The 11,543-nt window shown below is 35.5% G+C and overlaps 1 protein-coding gene across 4 annotated transcripts in view; it reads left to right on the top strand.

Moving 5' to 3' along the window:
* Nucleotides 1-4,448, top strand: part of LOC101488386 (protein TPLATE) — a 12,744-nt gene extending 8,296 nt beyond the window's left edge. The window contains exons 6-7 of one of the 4 annotated variants that reach the window (XR_003470029.2): nucleotides 559-844; nucleotides 932-1,217. Coding sequence is in view for 3 of the 4 variants with exons in the window: in XM_004513474.4 (XP_004513531.1) it covers nucleotides 2,550-3,005; nucleotides 3,709-4,209 (957 nt within the window). In the remaining variant the exon portion in view is untranslated. Of the gene's footprint in view, nucleotides 1-558; nucleotides 1,218-2,508; nucleotides 3,006-3,708 lie in introns of those variants that run through there. The other 3 variants (XM_004513474.4, XM_073366714.1, XM_027330183.2) reach the window with 3 other exon arrangements.
* Nucleotides 4,449-11,543: the final 7,095 nt, after the last annotated feature.

Raw genomic sequence — 11,543 nt, 5'->3', positions numbered from 1 at the left:
GGAAGGAGGGAAGAAGGGGTAAGTTGTAATGAAAGGAAGGCATCAATATTGTTGAGTCAAGTTTAGGAGAATCTAATAGGGCCGTCAGTGATAACATGGGCCTGGGCAATCAAAATGGGCCTAAAGTTTGGAAAGTTTATGAAAGGAGGAATAGGAAGCAAGAGAAGCATGCTGAGTTGGCAGAGTGAGATGTTAGTAGTGGTGGTTTGTGAGTTCTGTTATATAGGGGAGCGGAGTGGAGAGAGAATGGAAGAAAAGTTAATTTCTGTTATTAGCAGAGTGAATTTGCGTATTCTCTGAGGAGCTTAGCTCTGGGGTAGTTAGGGAGGTTGTTCCCTACTACATTTCAATCATATTTTCATCAATAATATCAGGATTTCCAGAACTTTCATTCCCTGCACTTGCTTAATTTGTACTGTTTGATTACCTTAAATTCTGGTCTGCAACAGAATCTTTTTCTCTGGTAGGAGGTCTAAGCTTTGGTTGTCACTTTGCCATAAAAACTGTAAGAGTAATTCTACTCATTCACCATTAATAAAAATCTTTTCTCTATTCAAGTTATGTGAGCCTATCATTAGTCTGACCTGCCGGATCTATCAAGTGGAGCTAGCTATAGCCATCGAAAATGTCGGACAGAGTTGATGCTTTGGGGGCACATATTGCAACAATGGAAGAGACCTTGCATCAAACATTTGCAGAGTTCCATCACTCTCTGGCGGAGGAATTCACGAAACTGCATAGCACACTGGAAAGAACTCCTGTCTCAGAAAAGAATATTGTTGAGTCAGTTTAGTAGAATCTTTTTCTCTAGTAGGAGCTCTAAGCTCTGGTTGCCATCCAAACTGTAAGAGTGATTCTGCTCATTCACCATTAATAAACATCTTTTCTCTATTCAAATTACGTGAGTCTTATCATTGGTTTGACCTGCTAGATCTATGAAGAGGAGTTAGAGAATGCCACCAAAAATATTGGACAAAGTTGATGCTTTGGAGCATGTATTGCAATGATGGAGGAGACCTTGCGTCAGACATTCCTAGAGTTCCGTCACTCTCTGGCAGAGGAATCCGAGAAACTGCGTAGCACACCGGAAGGAACTCCTGTCTTTGCATTCTCGGAGGAGACGATGATGAAACACTGGATGGCCGTGAAGAAGGTAGAATTTCCTTCGTTCAACGGCGAAGATCTTGCAGCATGCCGAGACGTATTTTGAGGTTCAAGGAATGTTAGAAGTGAAGGTATGACTAGCTAAGCTGAGTATGGAAGGGGCGACTGATAGAAACCAGAATTTACAGAATGAAAATTGAATTATATTGAATGAAAGTAATGAACAGCAAGCTCTACAATGGAATCAGTAAGAAAAGAAAACAACCAGAGTTCAAGGAACTCCTACCAGAGAGAGACTCTCCTAACTGCCTAACAATATCTTTCTCAATCCTTTTCTAACTACCCTTCCCTTTCTTTTATAACAGAAATCTGTACAGAATTCCATAAAGTCAGTGAATATACTAACTCTTATTCATTAATCAACCTATCTATTGGGCCAAGACCCAATATCTAGTGTCCTATCAGCGACCATTCAATTGTTCAACCTACATGAAACCGACGATGAATTAACCTGGCTGAAATTGAAGTGAGCCCTAATCAACAAACAGGGCAAAAAAAGGCACAAGCAGACTTGGAAAAAGATGGCAATAACGTTGATCTCTGGAATTATGGACGTTTTGCAAAAGGATTTCAATAGTCCGTTTTGTTCCCATCAGAATATATTTATATAGCGGGATTCAGATAAGATACTTGGTTTGGGCCCAAGCCCAACAACTGGGCCGAACAGGGAATTCAGAGCGTGTTGATATTTGCATAATTAATAGATTCTGTTTATGGGAATATCTTTGCATCCTCTGACGGAGCTTTGTTCTGAAGAGTATAGGGACAAACTGGATATAATACAATCACTTTATACTATTCTGTTCTTGGGTTCCTATAAGATTCACCGGAAATTTACAGCCATTTATTTCTAAGTTTGAAGAGGTCTATCAAAGGAAGGAAGGAATAGATCACAATCTTAAATAACACGGTACACAATAATGTAAAACAAGAACCAATGCCTAATAAAAATGACACCCCTTCTTGTACTAGTGGTTCTTGTAAGTTTTCTTTTTTGGAGGATTTCTATCTTCTTCCCTTTAGACATTTTTCATTCCTATTTGTGTTCTTGTACTAAACTTGATTCTGTCCCTATCGGACTTGGTTTTGCATGCTGATCATTAACATAAGTTAGAAGCTGCCACTTTGAGATATATTGATTGTACCCCTTCTTTCATTAAATCGTAGTAGCCTTTTAGGTATTATTAACTTATAATTTGGAGTCTAGAACTTGACTTTATGTAAATAATGCTGGATTATTTTAAATTTTGGTGCTAACTATTTATTTTAAACGGTTATACTTGTCAAGGTTTGCATTGTCTCTTTGTACAATAATTCTCTTTACTATTCTTCTATTCTTAATAGCTTGTTGATCCATGTTCCTGGTGATGATGTTACCTTCTCAGGATCCAGTTCTGTGCAGTGTGACAGTTGGTGTTTCCCACTTTGAAAGATGTGCCCTTTGGGTTCAAGTGTTGTATTACCCATTCTATGGTAGTGGTGCTGTTGGAGACTATGAAGGTGACTATGCTGAGGAGGATCCTCAAATCATGAGACAGAAGAGAAGCTTAAGACCCGAACTAGGTGAACCAGTGATATTGAGATGTCAACCATATAAAATTCCATTGACAGAGCTACTTTTACCACATCAAATATCACCTGTTGAGTTTTTCCGACTGTGGCCCAGTTTGCCGGCTATTGTAGAATACACTGGTACATATACATATGAAGGGAGTGGCTTTCAGGCTACTGCAGCCCAGCAGTATGGTGCATCTCCTTTCTTGAGTGGACTGAAATCGTTGTCTTCCAAGCCATTCCACAAAGTTTGTTCACATATTATCCGCACAGTGGCAGGGTTTCAGGTGTGGATTTGCTATTTATCTTTTCCTTTTTATGCCTTTCATAAAGAATGTCTGTTTTTGTATCGTTATGCAATCATGTAGCGTGCATTTGTCCAAACAATTGAATTGTGTATTATTGAGCAAGTGCTCATCTTATAAGCGCTTATATATAAACTATTTCTAATAGTCAAAGAGATAATGTGGTTAAACAGAAATGGTTCCCCACATGATGAAAAAAAAATGAGGGTGTCATGTTTTGATCTCAACCATTCAATTAGTGGCTTGAATGAGAGAGAAAATGTGTGTAAAAATAAATATAGAAAAATGAATGGTTGAGATCAAAACACGACTCTCATGTTTTTTTCAACATGAGAGAATCCATTCCCATGGTTAAACTGTTTTCTAAGTTATAAGTTGTTTCCCCTCTTCACAAGTTACAGGGAAAACTTATTGTAATAAACTTAAAAAAAGATATGGACATGTCATAACACGTAAGCTAGTCCTCTTAAATTTAGAGTTGTTACTATTCAATCTCTGTCCTCTGTTTGATTTTACTTGTATGCTTATACTTTTTCTGAAACAGTTATGTACCTTAAGGTAGAGCAAATTGGCTGACATAAAATAGGATATAAAGCAATAGCAAAAGTAGGTATTAAATGCATTGTATTGTGTGTCGGAATTTGCTGACCCTTTTCCCCTTTTTCTCCATCCTATTCTGAAACAGTTGTGTTATGCTGCTAAAACATGGCACGGTGGCTTCTTGGGGTTGATGATTTTTGGTGCAAGTGAAGTGAGCAGAAATGTGGATTTGGGTGACGAAACAACAACCATGATGTGTAAGTTTGTGGTACGAGCATCTGATGCATCTATTACCAAGGAGATTGCATCAGATCTTCAGGGTTGGTTGGATGACCTTACTGATGGTGGTGTGGAGTATATGCCTGAAGATGAAGTCAAATCGGCTGCAGCCGAGAGGCTTCGAATATCAATGGAAAGGATAGCCTTGTTGAAGGCAGCCCAACCACGGCCCAAAACCCCAAAATCCGAATCCGACGAGGAAGAAGGTAAAGACAAAAGGAAGGATGGGGAAGAAGATGAGAAAAAGAAGGGACCTACAACACTATCCAAATTAACTGCTGAGGAGGCTGAGCATCAAGCTCTTCAAGCAGCAGTGCTACAAGAGTGGCATATGCTCTGCAAGGATAGGACCACTGAAGTTAACTAACTATTTTCCTCTTTCTGTATTGATTTGTTATGTTTGTTTTTTAATTTTATCTGTTTTGGGGCTTTGATAAACTAATGAGTATATTCTTTGTAATCCTCTTCTCTTATTTTTACATATACATATTAGGTAGAAACCAGAATTCTTTCGATAAACTTGAGTGTACTATTCTTTGTAGTATTCCCTTTCCCACTTTTTCTGGAAAGAGCTATCTACATGTATCTGCTTTTGATGTTATTTTATATTTGAGCATCTTGGAAATGTCTTTTTTTTTTTGGCCAAGCAAAGAGTATTTTATTTATGGTTAAATTACACGTTTGTTACTCAAGTAATGTAGTTTTGACTTTGATCTCTTTCGGGTTTGTTTACTTTACGAGAATATTTCTATTTTTATTTTTTAAAATGATTCACTTTAATTTGTTTTCATGATTTGAGATTTTTAAAGTGAACTATTGCAATAAAGAGAAGTGAAATGCTAGTTTAAGATTATATATATTTTTTGAATTAATAAAAACATTTTGGATATTTATATAGTTTTTATAAATATAGGCAATTGTTTATTAGTGTTTTTTTTATTTTTTATTTTATTTTTAGACTCAATCATTTATTTCTTTGCAGCAAATAATTGTACCACAAATTTTAGAAAATAAAAATAAAAAATATTTTTATAAAATAAATTAAATTTTTTTTTATCTATTTTGTTCTCTTTAAGTTACTTGAAAAGCAAACCAGAAAAAATAATTTTTCTGAATATGCTTCAACGAGTAAAGCACTAAGCAACGTTAATATTTATACACACATTAATTAAATGTTATGATTACCAGGAGACATAAATGTAAGTTCAACTCCTTGAGTACATAAATCTGAACAAACATGAGCCTAAAACTTAAAGTGCTCCTATTTTCAATGGGAACCATAAATGAATCTTGTTATTTCCATCACTCTTTTAAGATGGTAGATAGGTATTCTCCATTTTATGTTTGGAAATAATTTGTTCAAAATTTGAACTCTACTCGATGTTGTGAGAATATCCACAAGTTGCCATTGTGAGGACACATATGGTGTAACACCCCGATTTTTAAAGTGTTATTACTGAAGTTTTAACCATTAATTTTGAAAATACTTTAAGATACTTATTCTTTCAGTTTTGCTATTCACACCCCTTATTTACTATCCACACACCTCAATTTAAAAAAAATTAAATTATTCAAGATGCCCTTGCCTATTTATTAAAATTTTAACTTTAACCTCTTATTCATCATCTTCATCTGCAACCCTAACCTCTCTCAATCTTCATCTTCATCTTCGTCTTCTACCTCAAACTCATATTCTTTCCTTCTTCATCTTAATGTTTATCTTCATCTTCATCAACATCTTCAATCATCAGGTATGCATCTTCTTCATCAATGTTGTGGTTGTTGTTCTATTTTTTCCCAAACTGTACTGTTGTTGTTGCCGATTTCGTAGCAAACCCAAAATGTAATCTTGTTAGACTAATCGCTTCTACATGAGCTCAGTGTGTTGAGGAGCAGCAGTAAGTGCAATGGGAGAGGTGGGGATGACGAGAACAACACTAATTACAACAACAATCACAAGAAGAGGTCCAACAAGAAGATGAAACCCAACAAGAAGAGCAACAAGAGGCATAACTAGAGCACACAGATGAATCTCCTTAGGCTGATAGATATCCTGATGGGCCAATTGACAAGTCTGTCCTTAGGACATTCGGTGATCATGTGGCAACTCGACTTAAGGATGGCGTGATAATTTTGTCGATCATATTACATTTTTAATAGTTGTTGCCATGATGTGTTTTAACTTATATTTTGTTCGCTTAATTTATTTTAGGATTGTGGGGAATTAAGGGTGTTTAACAATGAGAAAAAAATTAAAAGAAGTTGTGATTGATCATCAAGAGGTTGAGCAATTGGTTAAAAGCTCGAGATTATATTCGTTGCTCTAGATTAAATGTCACGTAGACAACAACAATTCGACTTAGTTGGTTACTTAAAGGATACCATCAACGCTGTTGTGACCAGCATTGGCAGATGCCTGCGAGGGCATTTCTTTTATTTTTAGTTGGTTGCACCTTTTTCAGCGACAAAAGTGTTTTCGTAGTTAGTGTTGCCTACCTAGAGTGCTTCTGAGATCTCAACTCAAGTGGATGATATGCATGGGGTGCTACTGCTTTTGCTTACCTCTATGATAATCTATTGCTCTTGACGAGATTGATGTTGATCAGATATGCTGGACACTCTACAAGGAGCATCAAGAGAAGCGACCGTTTGAGGATGTTTCATTATTTAGAGGGTGGATACACTAGGGTCTGAAGATGCATGCTCATCTTCCAGATAGGATATTGTGTCAATACGGTTATGTCCAAACCATTCCTGGTTCACCTCTATAGATAGTAGGTCAAACGACCACACTAGAGGAAATGGACATAATGTTTATGCAATACACTATGCATATAGTTGATGCTAGTGTAGTTGTACAGGGACTTGCAGACTGCGTGAACGATTATATGGAGTGGTTTCACAAGATTTCTCATTCATACATCATTCTTAGAGAACCAATCCATGTAGGTTCTTCGGTTCTAGAACCTGCCGACGATGGTCCAGTTGAAATAACGATAAATTTATTCAAATTTATCACATAGCTAAATTAATTAGTTACCTAGTTTTTTAACTAAATTATTTAATTTATATTTTAATGTAGTGCCGAACAATAAAAATTGCATAAAAGCTTCTTGGTCGTTAATTGGTATTACTCTATGACATTGCACTTGTCAATGAAAAGTTAATTTACTCCACCAAACATGAATAACGTCTAACGAAATGGAACTTGATGACCGCTTTTGGAAAAGCGTATTGAACTACGTTCATCAGAGCAAGGTCTCTATCAGTAACGATGACTTCAACTTCACCACTTGTAATATGTTCTTTCAACATTTGTAGTTCCGACACAAAGTTATCAGCACACTCAGACTGTAGATATGCAAATCCCACGCAAAATGTCATTTCAATAGAAGTAACACCACTAATCTCAAGTAATGACATTCGATACCTACAGGTCTTACATGTGATATCCATGATGAATATTATGTGAAAATTATATACAAGATTGATAGAATCTGGATGAGTCCAAAATATGTCCCTCAACTCATCTGAACCTTCTACCTTCATATATCGATAGTCGTATTTGTCGTGTTCCATCAATGTCAAAATATGTTGCATTTATGTTCTATTACCTCTAAGTGATAAACAATACGCTTGACATGCATTGTAAACTTGTTTTATTGTCGTCAAAATTTCAACATTATGATCCTTTAGTGTCATCAATATGTTTCTTGGTTTGATCATGTTCTTCGTCATATCACCAAGTACAACTTTCTCTTCTTGAGACAATCGGCCTAAGATAGAATGATCAGTCAGCTTTATGGCCAATTCATGGTTAGGGAGACCACACATTATATGCATATACCATCCCCCACCAATACTTGATAGTGTTCCTCTCAACCTAAATTGACATTCACCTTTTCCATTCCAACTACTCCTCATAGGTTTATGATTCTTCCAAGGTCTAAATTTACCGCTTTTTTCACAACCAATAATTAATTTCGTTTTTGTTCTTGCTCGTGCTGTCGTAGTTTCAGATCTAAAAATGACAACGACAATTCCATTTTCCTTCCAACATTTCTAGCCCATCTCAAGAAATCATCTCACATATCAAACATCATTCCAGTGGTAAACGCATCACTCAAATCAACCATAACAGGTTTAATTTTGAATTCAACACAATTATTCATTGCATAAAAATCAGGTTTCAAACCGTCATACATTTCGTCAAAGTTACGTTCTAAACCATCATACATTTCCTCAAAATCAGGTTCCAAACCTTCATACATTTCATCAATATTGTCTCCCCCTTGATCTATTTATCTGCATCCAAAAAATAACATATAAAAAATTCAGAAATATGCAAACTGATATGAGAACTATTTACGTGAACTCAATTCAAGTAAATGTACGTGAACTCAATTCACGGACGCTTAGTGAACTTGATTCAAGTAAACGTACGTGAACTCAGTTCAACTAAACGTACATGAACTCAATTTCACATAAGTCTCACGTACTTCATTGAGATAACTTATACGCGAATTGAATTCACCTACATTTACTTGAACTGAGTTCACGTATGTGTACGTGAATTCAATTCACATACAACATATGAATTCTTAAACTCCATTGACTACACAATATTAAATCATGTACTCTTAATTGAACTAAATTCACGTATTTTATAGAATTTCATAAATTTAATAACATATGTGAACTGAGTTCACGTAAGGTTACAACGTATGTGACCTAAGTTCACGTAAAATCCCCAAATTCAAAAAATAAAACACACTAAAAGATAGATTGCTCTGATGCCAATTGTAAGTACAGAGGTACGCCTAAGAGAAGGGGTGGGGGAGGGGGGGGTGAATTAGGTGTTAGGAGATTTTCTGGTTTTTAGAGACTTAGTGGATTATTTTTCTGTTTAGGATTGATGTATGTAAAAATATAAATGGCAGAAAAATAAAGAACACAATAAAATTATCCTGGCTCCCCTTATGACCAAGGGTACATCCAGTCACACCACAAGAGATTAATCCACTTATTGTCAGAAAATGTACAATTCCCACCCTGGGAGTTCTGCTACAAACTTCTAACAATACTTCTAGATAGCACACCACTATCTTAGATTAAGCTACTTTAAGAAAGTACTACTTTCTTTTACAAGTGATACAATATGATTTGGAATAAGGATATAAGAGAGGTATAATGGTTTCAATCCAATAATACTTCAAGTACTTTGAGAACCTTTCTGAATGATATGAAAATGAAATGCAAGTACTTTGTAAAAAATCAGAATTTTGTTCAAAGTTGTCCAAGGTTTGATTCAAGGATTGTGTGTTATTTGATATGAAGTTATGGTGTATTTATACTCCATTAACATCTCTTCAGATTCGTGGGCATTGATCCAAGAGGTTTGATGAACAAATACAATGATCCAGAACCATTTCAGATCTGAAAAATTGTATTGCTTCTAGTTGTATTCGAATACAAGATGTATGTATTCGAATACACCTCTTTCTAATGTTCAGATTTATTCAAAATTTGCACTTGTATTCAAATACATCCTTCATGTAGTCGAATACAAATTCGTGATTTTTGCCACTGACTTGCTTTGTATTCGACTACATCAGGTCGTAGTCGAATACAAATGCAAAGGTTTTAGCTACTGACTTGCCTTGTATTCGACTACAGCAGGTCGTAGTCGAATACAAATGTAAAAGTTTTGGCTACTGACTTGTTTTGTATTCGACTACAGTAGGTCGTAGTCGAATACAGATGTGAAGCTTTTGCTTCTGAATTGCATCTATATTCGAATACACCTTTGTTTTTTTTGTCAAAAATATTAGTTTTAAGACGTTGTTAATGTAATTTTGACTTTTGAAAATACTTTATATGCATATGTAAATATGAATGGTTCTCGTGTATTTGAAGTATTGATTGTATCATTTACCTTTACAATAAACATCTAATATGTTTGGATTTAACGCTTTATCAATGAAGATATTTGAACTTCTTTTTGAGCTTGTTGCAAAGGTTTTGGCTACTGACTTGTTTTGTATTCGACTACAGCTGGTCGTAGTCGAATACAGATGTGAAGCTTTTGCTTCTGACTTGCATCTGTATTCGAATACACCTTTGTTTTTGGTCAAAAATATTAGTTTTAAGACGTTGTTAATGTAATTTTGACTTTTGAAAATACTTTATATGCATATGTAAATATGAATGGTTCTCGTGTATTTGAAGTATTGATTGTATCATTTACCTTTACATTAAACATCTAATATGTTTGGATTTAACGCTTTATCAATGAAGATATTTGAACTTCTTTTTGAGCTTGTTGCTTTGATCATATTTGTTGATCTTTGTCTTCATCAAAAACATTTATTTTACATTCTCTCCCTTTTTGATTATGACAAAATGTTTCTTTGGAGAGATTGTATCATTCTAACATTGCTCCCCCGTAATGTACGTGTATTCCCCTGTTGATCTTGAATGTATGTGATCGCATTGAAAACTTGTTTGAAGACCTACAAAGGTTTTTAAAGAAACAACAATACCAAATTTTCTCCCCCTTTTGACATGATCAAAAAAAGGAAAAATATAGAAACATATAATTCCAAGCATGTAAACACGAATAAAGGGAAAAGTAGCACACATTGTAAACAAAAGAGAATAACATAATGAAGGATTAAGTCATGTTCCATTAAGTACATCATAACGACCAAAATGGTAAGCGAGTTTGAATATTGTCAGCATTAATCGATACACAACCAAACTATAATAATTAAAATCCTAGCTTCGAAATATTACACAAACAAACAATAGCAAATAAACTCCTAGCATCGAACTAGTCAAAATTCGTTGGAATGTGGAGATGATCAATCTTGTCAGATAAACTACTAATGTCTTGGGATAATGTGTCATAGTTGCGAGCAATAGTAGTTTCGATGTTGTGGAAGCGAGTGTCGATAGAAGTGGTCAGATTTTGGAATTGGGTTTGCATGAAGGTTTGGAAAGAGTCATGATAATGTGATTGGAGATATAATCATCATCAAACGTTGTTTCCTCGCTGTCTTCATCATCTTGGGCAGCAGCATTTGAGGGACCAGCAATGTCCTCTTGAACGACATTAGATGCTTGACCAAGGTCACTTTTATGCACATATGATTGAAGTTGCTCATTCCATACTATCCTCATGCTAGGCAGGACGCCCAAGTCCAACAAATTTTCCTTTGTGGGTGTATACATGACTTCGTCAGAGAAATCCACCCCAAAGTGTTCCAAAATCCAAGAAGCTTCTTTAGCATACGGTAACCCAGTAGCTTCTTTTGACCTAAACATTACAGATTTAACAAAGTATGCCCAGTTTAGAGGACATCCTTCATACATAAAGTTCATGATCTGTAATTCAAACTCCGAAATTTGGGAGTAGTTGCCAGCCTTCAGAACAAAAATGTAACTGAGAAAATAGTGCAGAAGACGATAATCAACGATAGGATTCCCAACTCCATACTGCTGCTGCACATATTTTGAACCAGCTCGAGTCCTCTTCTGCTCCATAGTGCGTTTGTCATATCGACATAAGGCAACATAAGCATCATATTTAGATATACCAGCCCATTCACACAAGTTGTTGGGACAAAAATTTTGACCTTCAAAGGGAATGTTCAAGATTTCCCCAATGGTTTTGGTGTTTAACCGAATGGATTCTTTGTG

Source organism: Cicer arietinum, chromosome 3 (assembly GCF_000331145.2).
Source record: "Cicer arietinum cultivar CDC Frontier isolate Library 1 chromosome 3, Cicar.CDCFrontier_v2.0, whole genome shotgun sequence".
NCBI classification, from domain to species: domain Eukaryota; kingdom Viridiplantae; phylum Streptophyta; class Magnoliopsida; order Fabales; family Fabaceae; genus Cicer; species Cicer arietinum.
Note: the sequence above shows the minus strand (reverse complement) of the source record. Positions and strands in the feature narration are given on the sequence as shown.